We start from the raw sequence: 15528 nt of genomic DNA on the forward strand, positions 1-15528 counted from the left end.
CAGTAACCCTAAATGAAGAACATTGGAATCATCAGTTTGGATGCACAGATGAAAACTCGCCAGGACTTAAGACTTGAAGTGACCAGAATCTAGAACTCTTTACCTTCCAGAAAGTGAGGCCCTGTCAACTACTGGTGGCATCTAGAAACTACTGGTTTCCATCTAGAATCCTGAGTCCTGGGGTTCTGTTACTGTCCATGAGGGTGGCAGTGGGGATTTATGAGTCATCTGCAATATTTCAAAAAGCTAAATGGAAAAACACACACGGACTAAGCCAGAACTCTGATGTCTTTGCTTCGGGGGTTGGAATTTTATCAGCTCTGTGTGGTGGCACAGCGAGTTCTCTGGCTGGCAGTTTTGAGATGCCCTGGATAAATAAAGCCCAGGAATGGAAATGGTTACTTAATATACACAGTTTGTTGAATAGACAAAAATCTTTCAGATATGGGATCCCCAGGAAGAAGCATAGAAAGAGGTGTTTGAATGGTGGGTGGCACAAGCTGCCACAGAAGACTGTAGTGAAGAACTGGTTTGCAATGTGGTTAGTTGCATTTATGAATACACCCAATGGAACTGGCTTTGGAGTTTGAAATGTGGCTGTCTCCATGTGGCCATTTTGACAACATGACTTTCCATGTGCAAAGAACAATAGGTCATTTTGGGGGCTAGGATGTGGCTCAAGCGGTAGCGTGCTCGCCTGGCATGCGTGCGGCCCGGGTTCGATCCTCAGCACCACATACAAAGATGTTGTGTCCGCCGATAACTAAAAAATAAATATTAAAATTCTCTCTCTCTCTCTCCCTCTCACTCTCTCTTTAAAAAAAAAAAAAACAATAGGTCATTTTGAAGAATACCAGAAACTATTGAAGTGTTGGTGCACCTACTGTGACTTCAAAAGGTATGTGTAGACCTCTATCTCCCTAAAATGATTGAAAGAAAACAAAATGGAAAATGGGGGTGTGTTGAGTTCATCAGCTATAACCATTAGGCAATTATTTAAGTCTCCTTGATCTTCTCTGTACTTTTCAAAAGGCCATAGGTTGAAAAGATCATGTCAGAACCACAGACTTGGAATTTGACCTCCTTTATCATGGGCTTTAGGAACAAGGCAGAGTTTGAATTCTAGCCCCATAAAAGACTAACATATAAACATATCCTTGAGCTAATTATTTAACCCCTCCAAGTTTTAGATTCTTCATATACAGAATAATGGAATTAAAAATCTCGTTCAATTACAAACACACTTCATTAGCACTCTTTATTCTATTTTGGGTGTGTACACAACTCTAAGCATCTAGAGAGAGACAGTACAAAGAACAGTGTCTAGCACAGACTCAATAGGGATGTAATAAAAATTAGTTTCCTCTCCCCTTCCCTGGGTGAAAGGATTCTGTAAAGATGCAGAAAATGTTTAAAAGGTATTATTTTTATTTTAGTGAGCACAAGCAAGAAAAACTAACACAGCCAGATAAATTAAGGGAAGGAGGGTGAGTGCCATATATTTCCTGGTTCATGAATGTGTATGAGACTGTGGCCTGATATTAACCCCATACTCCAAAGCCAGTCCCATTGGGTATATTCATAAATGCATCTAACCGTTCAGTGCCCACACAATAAATGTGTAAATTCAGTTACCTTGCTGATTATGCGCCCATTTGCAAGCATACCCTCCTCTGAAAAACTTGGCACTGGAAATATAGCCAATAATAAAATTGTCTAAATAGGTAATATTTCTTGCTTACTTACTGACAGTCGGTAAGGTTTTTAATTCCAAGCCTGTGAACCACGGCGGGTCCTCTCGAAGCCTGCAGCAGTGTTTAAACTCAATAGTTGAAAGTAAAAGCTATGCCACTAGATAATGACATCAATTAAATAATTTTTATTCAGAAGTCAGAAGCAATAACTTGTATTTCGGCCTACCTCTTTTCCGGCTGTTAGGTAGATGTAGATGTTCTTCCTGGGATCCGGAACGAGTTTATAGAAAACAGGTGTCTCTTCTTTAATTTCATAGATAACCTCCGGACAATTTGAAGTCAAATTCTCACCAAGAATAACCTTTTTTTTTTTTTGTAAAAAAAAAAAAGAAAAAGAAAAAGACAATTTCTATTAGGCATTTGGAAGATTAGGGTGTAAAACCTATAGCTTAATTCTCAAACCACAGTCTTCTTACCCACTATGCATGCTGGGTAAGGTACTACCTTCCTGCATCATCCCCAGTGGTCTTGGTCTTCAGTAAAGCTGGCAGTAACAAGAACAGCATATCTACAACGTCACCCCAAACTAACAAACGAAAAAAGTCACTCTTCAATGTCAGATCAGCATTCTCACATGTGGAAACTTGTCCACAATTTCTGAGCACATGGACCTATCATAAGCCATGTGTGACAGTTTCATAAATATTGTGCCAAGAGTAAGCTTGAAACTAAAGGCAGCAGCTCCTTAATATATGTTTGCATGGGTAGCTGATTTTCCTACATGATGCTACCCAGTCATGCATTTTAAAGTAACACAGATAACTTAGCAGGTATAGATGAGTAGATGTGTTTACATACAAAACATAAACAAGTGTGAGTCAGCATTCAGTGGCTACAAAGTTGGACACCTGAGCTTCACTCATCTTTAGTCCACAAACATCTAGTGAACACCCATCGTGTAAAAAGCACGTTCCAGGGTGTTTGGAAAATGGCAGCTAATGAAATGGGGCAGGGGGAGTCATCCTGCCTTCAGAACTTACCTTCACATGTGTGTGTGTGAGCACGCATGTGTGTAAGGGAGTGGCAGCAGACAATTAACAATGAAAGAGTAAACTATAAGCATACAGAAGGTGGGAATGGACTAGGTTACAATGAAGTGGGGAAAGGAGCTCAGGGTAGGTCTTATGGAAAAGGTGACATTTCATGATAAACTTGCAAGAGGTAAAGGAGAGGGTCATTCCGTTGTCTAGATCAAACATGTTTTTAAAAGAGGCCCCGCCAGTGCAAAGGCCCTAAATGGAAGGAGGCCGGGGTGGCTTGAGTGGAATGAGGTGGAGAGGAGTGAGTGGTGAGTAGTGAGGTCAAGGGGTGGATACTATGGAGTCTTGTAGGTCTATGTAAAGATTTTGCCTTTTGCTCTAGGTGGGAGGGAGGAAGCCATAGTAGGGCTTTAATCAGAGGCGCAACATGGTGAGAAGTCAGGGTCTGAAACGTGCGTCAGAAGACCAATTGGAAGAGCATTATCATAATCCCAGAGAAATATAGCGGTAGTTTGGTTTTGGGTTTACATCCTGGTTTTACCCTGTAAGTATCTGTGCTACTTTGAACTAGTAACTTACTTAACATCCCTGGGCCTCAATCTCCTTGTTTCTAATGGGACTGATGATGCCTTCCTTACTATTAGTATTCTCGTCAGCTTTTTCGCTGCTGTGACTAAAAGAACCCAACCAGCAGGACAGTAGAGGAGGAAGTTTATTTGGGGGCTCATGGTGAGGCAGCAGGCTCCATTCCTTGGGGTTCAAGGTGAGGCAGAACATCATGGCAGAGTGTGGCAGAGGGAAGAAGTTCATATGATGATCAGAAAGCAGAGAGAGAGAGAGACTCTTTCCAGATACAAAATATATACCCCATAGCCAAGTCCCCAGTGAACTACTTCCTCCAGCCACACCCTACCTGCCTCAAGCTACCACTCAGTTAATCCTACCCGGGATTAATACACTGGTTAGGTTAAGGATATAACACAATCACTTCTCCTCCAAACCTTGCACTGTCTCACACCTGAGCTTTTTGGGGACACCTCTTTTATTATAAAAGAGATTTTATAAGAGTCAAATAAGAAGGATGAAAGATGCTTAGTACATCATCAATACTCAATAGATGATAATTTGTTACCAGATTGCAGGCTCCTCTTGGGTAGGGACCATGTCTTAATCATCTATCCCTTCACTTGATACATACTGTGAAAAATGAAAGTATCATCATTCTGCCAGACAGAACACATCTGGATATATTATATATATTTACACTTCTACCACTGTGGGTACATGGCTTGGGAAAAAAAAATGGCACCTGAGATTGTTTACAGAGAAAGTTACTTTTAATGACAAAGCTACATCTATGGATCAATGCAATACCTATAGGTAAATATCTTGATGGCAACTAGGTATCTGCTGTATAGTTGCAGACTTCTTATCAGCTGGGCATGTGAAACATCTCCCTGTACTTGTTTCTGAGACTGGATTTGTCCTGTGATCAGTAATTTCATTCGATCATGTGCTTAGGTCAAGCCAGTGCGACTAATCCAATGGACCGCTCACCAAATTCAGTAGCAGCTCTGCAAGAGTCAATGTACCAAATATATTAAATATGACTTTAAAAAAATCTCTTCCTTAAACAGATACAGTTATGTCCCAAGGCAAGTAGGAAAGGTCTGTGCTTCATTTTTAAATGACTCTATAGTTGCATGATTTAATACACTAGCCACTAAGCACATATGGCTATCTAAATTAAATTAAAAATTCAACTGCTGAGTCACACTAGCCATATTCCAAGTGCTCACTAGCCACATCTGAATGGAACCATGGGGTGGACAGGCACCCACCAAGGTGTAGGCTTGCCAGGACTTGCCATCTCTGATTCATAAATCGAATACTCTGCTTGCATTCCAACAGCTAATTTGGTTCTGGAAAGTAGTTATTTAGAAGAGGAAAACTAGGAAGTCCTTTTTTTTTTTTTTAATAAAGAAAAGATTGGTAGAATTATTCCCAAGTAAGGCTTAAAAGAGGCTGCTGCCCTGGTACCTTCAGATTCATTCCATCAAAAGCATCATTCAACAGCATAATCTATGCTCCATTCTTGCCAATAAAGGGGAAATGGAGTCCAATCAAACCTCTAGGTCTCACTCCCACTTAGCACTAGGGATAGAATGAGTTGAAGAACAAGCTAAATGACACCATGAGGAAGCAGAAAGCCAAACTCACAGCGCAAGATTGGTAGGATACAGAACCTGTTTTTTTAGCAATAAAACTAAGGGAGGAAGCTGCTTTGCTAAGAAACCTGGACCACCAAATATGGCTCAGACATCAATTTGAATAAAAGAATTTAAAATACATTTTTGAGTCAATTGTGAAAATTTGTTTATATGAACTGGATGACAGATAATCCTAAGGAATTACCAATAATTTTGTCAATTGTAAGAATGGCATTATGATTACAGTTATCTAAGAAAGTGACCATAATTTTTTAGAGATGTGTGATGAAATACAGTGAGATAAAATAAATGACAAGAGTCTGGCATTTGCTTTAAAATAAGAAAGAAAATTTAAAAAATAATACAAAACAGCACCACTTGTCCATTTTCAGTGGATTAGGAGCACTGAGGGTTTTTTTTTTTGGGGGGGGGTCATTTAATTTACTCTTTTAGCATGGTTAATATAGACGGGGGTGGTTGATTTTTTTTTAACTTGATACCTTGGAGATGAGGCACCAGCATGCTTCTAGAACCCTGAATTAGAGCAGGGAAGCATTTCTTTCTCACTTTGGTTTTTAAGTTACCCACCAGTTTCCTGAACAAACTATTTGGCAAGACCTGCACTGAAGCCTGTCCTGCTAAGTACAGAAGCAGTACACTGTCACACGTGGTATAAGTGGGACCCTTCTGGAAGGCAATCTGGCATTGTGTGTCAAAATTATAAAGCACGTTGCCTTGGACCCTGCAGCCCCTCATATATGCGAAATCTCATATGTTCATTGCAGAATCATGTGTTAGAAACAAGACTGAAACTATCTAAATGTCCAGCAACTGGGAATTGGCTAAATAAACTGTACTATAAACAGTGGACTACCATTCAGCTGTCAAAATAATTAGAAGGTTCTTTATGTAAAATATATTATGTTTAACATATTAGATATGCATATATGTAAATACAAATAGATATATACACACATATATTGTATGTGTGTTTAACACGTTTCATAAAAGAGGGGGAGGGGAAAGAATCTCTTCTCCTTTTTGCTTGTAGACATCACCTCTCCCTGAAAAGGTACCCATGAAACTACCATCACTGGTCACCTTGGAAGTTAGGAGCGAGTGACTTTCACTGTATACTTTCTGTTGCGTTTGACTTTTGAACAATGTCAATGTCTTACCTTAAGAAATAAAAACATAAAATTTCAATTAAAAAAAAACGTTTGAGGGAGAGTGGGTCAAATTGCTTTTCTTCTTGCTAGATTATGCTAAGAATGAGCTTCATCACTCTGGGGACAGGACAAGAGGAAATTTTCATCTTCGTCCCAAGGGTCTAAAAGGTGCTAACAGGAAAGGTGTGGGCCGTGCTGCCAGGGACAGGTCAGGCTTCTGTTAGCATCATCTCCCACCCAGCCCGGCCCAGCCCAGCCCAGCCCAGGGCACCAATGGAACACTTGGACTTTCTAACTGTTAAGATTCACGAGCACATCAACAGAGAGAAGGAGGCCAAGACTGTTGAACAAGGGAGACATTCCTCCGTTAGCCTGGTTTAGCCACGGGCTTGGAAAAAGGATGATCAGTAAAGTGGTACAGGCAGGAACCGTGAGTCACAGGAACCTAAAATGGGTTGAATTTTGCATAAGAGAAAGCTCATCCAATCCACACAGACTCCCCAGGCACGATGTGGATTTTTATTTATTGCTTGCAGCACACGACCTTAATATAGATCTAATCTGAAGTCACTCTGAGCCTCCTCCATATATATTCTTACATCCTCCTTCGTCCTTCAAACATCACCTCCTCTGAGAAGCTTTCCCTGATCGCCTCTCTACTGTGCCCTGTTGTCACTCTCTAGCCCTCACGCTGTATCTTCTGAGCATTGATCTCTATCTGAAATGACCTTTATCACTAGATAATTAATTGACTTGTTTTCCATCTTTTTCTCCCCCCCACCCAGGAGAGTGGGGGCCTTGTCTATTTTGCTCACCTTTGTACCCTCTGTACCCAGGACAGTGCCTGGCATGGAAAAGATGCCCAATAAATATTTATTCAATGAGAAGCTAGTCTATTAGCATTCAAGATTTTATAAGGCTTTTCACATTCTTTCAGCCAAAGCCTGCGTAGAAAACAAATTTTCCCCAATGGAGAATTTCAGTTCATGTCAACATATTGTTTCTGTTGACATCTTCCTGAAGCCTCATGGTAGGCTATTAACTAGCCCTGGGATTTTTGTTGCATACAAAAATCTCCCAAGGATGCTGCTGAAATTAAATGGAAACTTCCACACCAGGCAGTGGCAGGACAGCTCAGCACCACTCATGGGAAGGTGAGGAAGACGAGCACGGAGAAAAATTAAACAAAAGACTGCTTCTTTCTTCCTTTAGGATTTCCATGAGATGAGAATGCCTTGGGTGTTTGGAAACCTAAAACATTTTAGGCCAAATTTCTTCTCCTGTGCCTCATTTTGTGAAGCTAACAGTCGAAGGGCAAACAAACCCATTCTCTCATTTAATTATTTATTTATTTTACCATACAATAAATTTCTAAGAAATGCTGGGAAGGAGATCTAAACCCACAGCAGGCACACCCACGCACGCTCACGCACACGCACACACACACACTCACACATGTGCACGCACCGGAAAAAGCAAGCTGATTATCTAATAATGTTCAATGTGTCTTCGTTGTTTAGGAATAATAACGATAAAATATAAAGATTAAAGCAAAATCCTTTTTTGTCTCCAATCTACTTATTTCAACCTAAGTAGTAAAGTAAGAGAAGCACACAGCCTGAACCCCAAGTTATAGGTTTGTGGGCTACCTGGGAGAAACTTGTTGCACTTTGGAGCGCCCCTGCTCCAAATGGAGTGGGGGTGAAATTGAAATAAGCTTCATAGGGCATTCTAAACAGCCAGCCATCATCTCCCCTCTTGGCCACCCCCACTTCCGGTTCCAGGTCCTGGCCTGGTTCCCCCAAGGTCTCTTTTTCCTTATGTTTACATTTTGTGGGAGTATAAACAGAGCTTTTCCTTACAAAACATTCTATTTTTGTATTTTCTATTATTTGAAAACTTTAATAACTAGAGTCAAGGTAGATTCTTCAGGTATTTCATAGTTTGGCTTTGGGAAGAACTTTCTTGGAACTGGTTAAATTTTTTTTCTATTGGTTCTTTTCAGTCATCCGTGACAGTAGAGTCCATTTTGATATAATCATACAAGCATGGACTATATCTTCTTCTAATTAGGACTCCAGTCTTGTGGATGTAGGAACTGGTTAAATTTTACTCCATGGTTTGGAAAAATAAAATCCACTTGTGGAAGCTGAGTTTTGAGGACCACACAGGTAGCCAGTCCTGACAGTACATACCCCTCTGCTAGATATGGTAATATGGCAGGACATAACTTCCTGCAGCCTAGACCCTATCTCAATAGCAAGGACACTAGGGACACAACAGTCTCTTTTCTCTGGGGCCAATCAAAAATCAACTTGAACACAGAAGTCCTAGCTGTCCTCAAAACAAGCCCACTGGGGAAAGCGGAGGTCCTAATGGGAGACCAGAGCCTCCCAGGAGCCACTTGAAGCCCTGAGGGTTAGTACTCAGCTGCCAGAAGGCTGTCCCCAAATAAAACTAAAACCACAGAGCCATGGCCCGGCTTCTCAGGAAACCTCAAACACCTGCATCTTGGGATTAGTCCAGATACCCCAGAATTAGAAAAAAAAATGTTTAAAAGCAGTTCTAGAAACTCCACCAAGCTCTACAGACTACATTTTAACTGTTAAAGCAGTTGAGTTGGGGGAATACTAGCTTGAACTGTGGACAGACTGTGTCAGTTCAATTCACCTTGAGCAAACTACCAACCTCCCTAAGTCTTAGTTTTTCCATTTAAAAACTGGGACTGGTCACAGTACTGACTCGCAAGGAGAACCAAGTTAACCCATGTAGAGGCTGGTTGTAATGCCTGGCACAGAGTAAAAGCTCAAAAACATTAGGTATTATTATTCCTCACTGGCCGCCTGCTTATCTTTTATGCTTACAAGAAAGGTTAATGGGCATGAATAAAGTTACAAATTTCCGATTTCATGCATATTCCCTTATTACTTATTTTACCACCTGGAAAAGCTCAACGTATTCCATTCTGCCCTTGAGATAAGGACAATATTCTCTATGCAACAGAATCCAGCCCAAAGGAATCCAAACCACACAACAGGCAGTAACCCCAACCTGGAGAAAGATAGCTATGTGTTTCTAGAATGGAGTACCCTGAATTCCCAAAGACTGTGTATTCCCAAAGGCTGAGTCCAGACTGGCCATACGTTTCAGCTGATTTCACCAGAGAAGCTGACAACTGAAAGAATTATTGCATGCAACCATCTTCAGACAGGAAGTAAAATGGGGAAGTGTCGAGGGAGCTGGTAGTGGGGGTAGCGATGGACCTAACTGGCCTGGTGACCCTGAGGTTCACCTGCTGATATAGGGGGCAGGACCCTTAAGTTCTAAATTCCTTCAATTTCTCTAAAACCTTATAAAGGGATTTAGGAAGCAAGGCAGGAGAGCAGTGAAGGCATTAGCATACCATGAAGTCTTTAGCTTTTCCATGGATCCTCACTAACATCTTACCTTTGCAGGTGGTGCCATCTCCCTTGGAAAAATGCTCGTCTTTAAAGACACTTCAAAAGTGCTCCAGCATCTCAGCTGAAGTTCAAAATGATGTTTCCACATAATAGAACATGATACAGCTATTTAAAAATACTGTTTACAAAGGGTTTGCAGTAGCATTTTAATATAAGCTTCTTCCCTCATTAACTGAAGAAAAGAAGGATGCAAAATTGGATAGAGTCTGACCTCAACTATGTAAAAAAAGAACCCAAAATGCTGACAGCGGTTGCCTCTACATGACGCAATTAAGGATAATTTTTTCTTTGCCTTCCTCTCATCCCCTGCTACTCTGCAACTTTCTACGTGAGTATACAGTACTTTCGTAGGAGGAAAAATTATTTAAATAACGTGAGGTTTAAAATGGCACCGAATTTTTATATTAAAACTCCATGAGGTTTGCAGAGATTGAAGATTTGGGTTTTTATTGGTGGTGGCTGGTGCTGCTGCTTCCTGCCTCTCCTCCAGCCAGGCATATACCACAGTGCCTGGCGTAAGTCCGACTGCCATTGACTCTTGATCACTCCGAAACTGATGAGTCAGGCTGTGGGTGATCCAAGCCCTCTTTCTTCTCCTCCTCCCACTGTCTGTGCTGGGCTGCGTTTTGTTTTCTACCGCTCATTAGTACCTCCACGCTCTGGCTTGGAAGCCAAGCTTGTGTCTATCAATGCTCGTCTTTTCTAACAGTTCTGGTGACAAGTCTGGCAAGGGAGAAGCGCACAGCTTCTGAATGAAGGGATTTGGGGATTATCTGTGGCTTTCAAATCATCTGCACAATCCCAGGCCTTTGGGTCTCTGGGTAATTTCAGGAGTTGCATCCAAGAATCTGCACATAGGATACAGGAGGGAGTCTTAGGAATTACGGGGCTGTCCTAGGGATCCTGAAGGGCCAAGCCAGCTCAAATTCGTCACTGGCAACCTCCTCCTGAGGGGCAGAAGAAGAGGGAATCGTCCTGAGAGAAACTCTCTTGGGGGGATGTGTTAATTCCCAAGAAGGAGCCCCGCCAGTGAGGAGGTCCCTCCGTCACATGGTCTGCCTTCTAGTCTGGCTGGGATTCCTCTCTGAGCCTCTAGGAACCCTGACTCACCCCAGGAGCATCGGGATCCATGTCCACATGCTTCCTAGTTGTCCCCAGACCCTTCAAAGAGATATGGCCAGAGCTTTGGGCAGAGATTGCAAAGTCTGTGTAGCATAGGGGATATCAGTGCAGTCTCTGAAGTCAATACAGCTTCAAATCTCCACTCTGCCTCATGTGACCTGGGCCAATCACCAAATGTCTCTGGGCCTTGATTCCTTCATCTGTAAAATGGGAATATCTGACCTACCTCCTAGGGTAGGTCTGGAGCAGACTGAATTGTCAGTAGATGTGGAGTGACCTGACCTATTGGAAGTGCTGTGTAAATATCAGTCCCCAAAACAAACAAGAGCCAACCTGCCCTTGTTATCTGAACCCTTGAAACAAGGCTACAAATGTGGCCAGGCAGATCCCAAGGCCACTGAGACTTCCTTCGCCAGCTTAACGCTGCAGTTCAGTCCCACACTCTGGTGGCACGACACGACTAAAGAGTGGCCAGCTGCACATGGCCAGAGGGGTGAACAGACAGGACAGGAGAAACCAGGCCGTCCCACGGGGGAACTATTTATAGCCCAGTGTTCCTTCACCTCCACTTCACCATGTAACAGTTCGGCTGGCTCAGCTTGGGGGAAACTCTGTTCTTGTCAAAACACGCGTCAGAAATATCCCAAATCTGAAGACATAATTGGTGAGGAGGCCCAGGAAGGATTGATGGAAACTTCTTCTGCCAGGCTAATGGGCCCAATCTGCCTGACCAGGTGAGTGTCCAGACATCAGGGACAAGGGCAGGATGACTGATTGGTATTCACCTTTCCCCAGGAAACAAAGCCAACCCAACGGCAAAGATGATCAATGTATATTTTAAAAGAATGTGTATACAAACAAACTCCCTCCCATATGTTACTGGGTCTCCTCCAAAGGAAACAGATTAAATCAAATGCCTACCAGGCACTCGGCACTGTCTCAGGCTGTGGGAATCCATGGCCCTTTCTCAGGAAGCTTAAATGCAAGTTGGGAAGGCAAGATAAACATGAGAGGAAAGGTTGGGTATCAAAGCAAGATATACGTAATGAGCCAGAAGAAGAGTGGTGCCTATCATGGGTCTTTCAGGAGAGGAGAGAAAACTCACTCCAAGCTTAGACATCATCAAAGAGAAGGAGATGGGGTTTGAACCCTACCAAAACAGAAATATAGAAATAGAGGAACAGAAAGAAAGCATTCCAGGCTGGGGGTAGTATGATCAAAAGTGTGGCAACAGGACTACATGAATCACATTTGGAGAACAGCAAATAAACAAGTTTGGCTAGAGCAGGGGATACATGTGCAGAAGACAGAGAGACTGCCAAAAAAAAAAAAAAAGAATGGGTTTTTCTAGGGTGTCTAGTATAATCTTATTTTACAGATGAGGAAATGGAGGCTCAGCAGGGTTAAATGATTCACATAAAGTCACACAGCTAGTTAACAGTGGGAAATGTGCTGGGAAAACAGATCTGTCAGTATTCAATTAAGAATCTGAGCTGAGAGTCAGCTGATTGACTGCAGAGAGGCCAAGGAAGTATCATCACTCTAGAGTGACCAAAACAGCACAGTTTCCAACCATGAATGCTGTTGGAGGCCGTGGGAGGTGCTCAATAAGGGCTTGCTGATGACATTGATAAGTGATCACTGGATAATTTCAGAGAAGTCCTCCAGTATCTCTGATTTGATCCTCTCCTCAAAATCTCGTCTTGACTGGGGTGTATCAGTGGGAAAAAAAAAATAGTCCTGTCACATGAAAGTCAAGGGGAGTCTCAAAGAATTTCAGCTCTCTAACCTCTCTGCAGAGCATGGTACAAAGGGCAGAAAACAAACCCCCTCTGTGGGTGGCGAGTGGGCTGGAAGGAACACCTGTTTTTTTCTTCTTTCAAGCCCTGTAATCTCTCTTCTCTTTGAAGTTGTGAGAAATCAGGTGCTTTGTTCATTTCCAATGTAAAGGAGACGGGACTGAAAGGTTAAATGTCTCAGGAAGGTGACTCAGGGATGGGGACCGGGCAGAACCCAGTCACCTCACCCAGCAGCACAGGAGTAAGGAAGAGAAACTGGCTGGTTCTTGTAGTTCAAGGTGGCTGGTGCTTCATTACATGCTGGGGGGCAGGAAGGAAGGGGTCACGATATGCACATTTCCAGAATTTCCCCCAGGCCATTTCTAGGGTTCTCCAGGGGTTGACCAAACAACTGGTTGATATGGTCTCAAGTTCTAACTCAGGAGCATAAATAAGAAATACAAAATGCAAACAACAACCACCCCGCAAAAATGGATTGCTATTAAAATCAGACATTTCAAGGAGGCACAGAAAACCAACCTTCAGTAACTGGCCATCTCCAGTCCCCAAGAATAAAATAGTCCTGTTCATTACCACGGTGCCATAAACAGAGGTCAGGTCGGAATGGATCAAGGTGGATGATGCAATTGGCTGAACTCTTTCAGGTTTATCCCCTTCTTTCTGAACACATATACAAACGCACAAAGAGAGAGAGAAAAAAAAATAATTTCTTTTAATAGTAATACTTCTCATTATACAAACAAAATGTCATGCATGACCTCTTAGGAAGGACCCCACTCTGGACTCCAAATACATTTTCCCCAACAAGATCCCCAAGTGCAGACGTCATCCCCTTTATAGGTGAAATCACCATGCTTGCCCAACCCACAGAAAGCGATTTGTTTACTATGTATTAACATGTATTGATCGCCAGCAGCGAGCTAGCCATCCATTTAACACTCGCCCAGCTGATGTATGAAGCCGAGTTCTACTTTATTGCCAAAAGAGAGCCCACTGCTAAATCGGGAGGGAGACCATCCTACACTTGGCTGTTTGCAGTAGCCTGCCGCAATTCATTTTAGCAAGGCATTGGCTTCCGTGACGTTAAACACAAACATTTCCCAAGATGCGACTCAGAGGATCCTATTGGGTGGGATGGCAGAGAGGAGGGATTTTGGATGGACAAGAAAAGTGCTCTGGGAAGCCCAAAGACAAGGTAACCAATTCAGAGGGCAAAGAGGCCAAGATGCCACCGTGGACGATGGGCGAGACACAACCACAGGGCTTAAGAGGAACCCCAGTAATAGGGCTGGACCCGGAGCTGATGCTTTTAAAGAGGAAACGAAAAAGCCAAACTCCTAACCCGAAAGCATTTAAATTGTCTGAGGCTTTGAGCGCATGTAATCATATGCTTGCTCCTGATCATTAAATAAAGCCCCTCTTTAAACCCAGAGCAGAGAGAGTGCCGACCAAAATGTCTTTTTCCTTTTTGTTTAAAAGGAATGAAGTGCCTCATGCTGCTTCCTGCCTTCAACGACAGGAAACTGAGTTTGTTACACAAATCTCTGGAAGATAGGGAGCTAGAAAGAGCCAGTGCCGTCTGTAGCTACTGAACACAGTGTGATAGCACACTTTATCTGCCAGAGCTGGGTTCCCAACTGCACGAAGGTTTTCAAAGGCACATTTCTGTTTCAGCCAATGAAGAACCTGCAAACTTGAGCTAAGCAGACCAGCAACTCCTGAAATGGCCCTGTTTGGGGAGCAGGGAGGTAGGTGGGCAGGGGTAGACTAAGTCTTATTAACTTCATTATATTATTGCCGACAGTGTTTATGTCTTTCAATTTATGTCTTATTAAATATTCATTATTTTTAAACCCACCAAGTTTCATTACCATCTAAACTAAATGGATTCATGGACTAAATTGATTTCTGAAGCCTTTTAAGTGCTGTCGTTATTTCTTTGTTGAAGTTGCGCTGTGAGGAATAGATAAGCTAGCCGGGATCTCTCCAATGCCCTGATCACTTTTCAAGGAAAAGATGTCATAACCTTAGAGAAAGTGGCTTATTTGCATAAAATATTCTATAGCGAATTCAGTTTAAGAAGATTTTTGGAAAAGCCCATTAGAGATTTTTTTTCTCTTCCTGTTAACAGATAGCACTTTTTCAAGCTGCAGGAAAGATGAGGAACTGTCCTGTTAAAATTGAAGTGAAGGGAAAAAAAAAATCTCTGTGGGTCTAAGGATTGGAACAATAGGTCACTGTTTAGATAAGGAAGCCTCGTGACTATGAGCAGAAGAAGAAAAATCAGATGACCTTTACATTAAAAAAAATAAAACCACATCACACATCTTGCTTTAAAAGAAAACCAGAATTGTTCAAATGTAAGATCCGCTGACCACCGCTATTATTTTTATTAAATATTTGAGTATCGCACAGAGGCTAACTCAGTGAATTGGACTTCTAGAATGTCTGGGTTTCCAGAATGTTCCACTGTCTTTGACTGGAGCACTCCATTCCCTGTCATCTCATAACACAGAGAGTAGAGCCTGTGGCTTCTGGATTGTTCACAAGGACCAAATGGGACACTGTACTCAAGTGTTTGTACTCTGGTATACAGTAGATGCTTCATAACATACCTACTCTAGTTAGCAAGAATAATGATGTCATGGGTGGCCTTTGCTAAGGTGGCATGGGCATCCTGTTTGTGAAAGGCTGGCTTCAAATGACAGAGGCATCTCAAAAACTGATGGGGGACAAGGAAAAAAAAATGGCTCCAAATTGCCATCACCCCTGTTCTATTGTCCTTCCCTGACTTCTGACTGGTTCTCAGCAATTGTATTTTTTCAAATTAAGTCCTAGATCAATAGCATAGGTATGGAGTACAACCATTAAATCCATGTTCCCAAACTTGAGAGGCTAATGATATAGAAAACCTCCCGGGAATCGTTTGCATTTGAGTGTGGTTCATATTTATGGGTGATGGGCAATGACCTAACCCTGTTGGGAGTTGTTTTTCTCAACTGTCTGATAAGGCTAATGGGCCTGATTGGTAGG

The 15528-nt window shown here is 42.3% G+C and overlaps 1 protein-coding gene across 1 annotated transcript in view; it reads right to left on the reverse strand.

The window, feature by feature from the left end:
• Plxnc1 (plexin C1) overlaps nucleotides 1-15528 on the reverse strand; it is a 145024-nt gene that overhangs the window by 112193 nt on the left and 17303 nt on the right. The window contains exons 2-3 of the mRNA XM_027953425.2: nucleotides 13015-13155; nucleotides 1921-2055 (exon numbers count right to left, since the gene is read on the reverse strand). Coding sequence (XP_027809226.2) covers nucleotides 1921-2055; nucleotides 13015-13155 — 276 coding nt within the window. The remainder of the gene's footprint in view (nucleotides 1-1920; nucleotides 2056-13014; nucleotides 13156-15528) is intronic.

The sequence above is a fragment of the Marmota flaviventris genome, chromosome 3 (genome assembly GCF_047511675.1).
Source record: "Marmota flaviventris isolate mMarFla1 chromosome 3, mMarFla1.hap1, whole genome shotgun sequence".
In the NCBI taxonomy this organism is placed as follows: domain Eukaryota; kingdom Metazoa; phylum Chordata; class Mammalia; order Rodentia; family Sciuridae; genus Marmota; species Marmota flaviventris.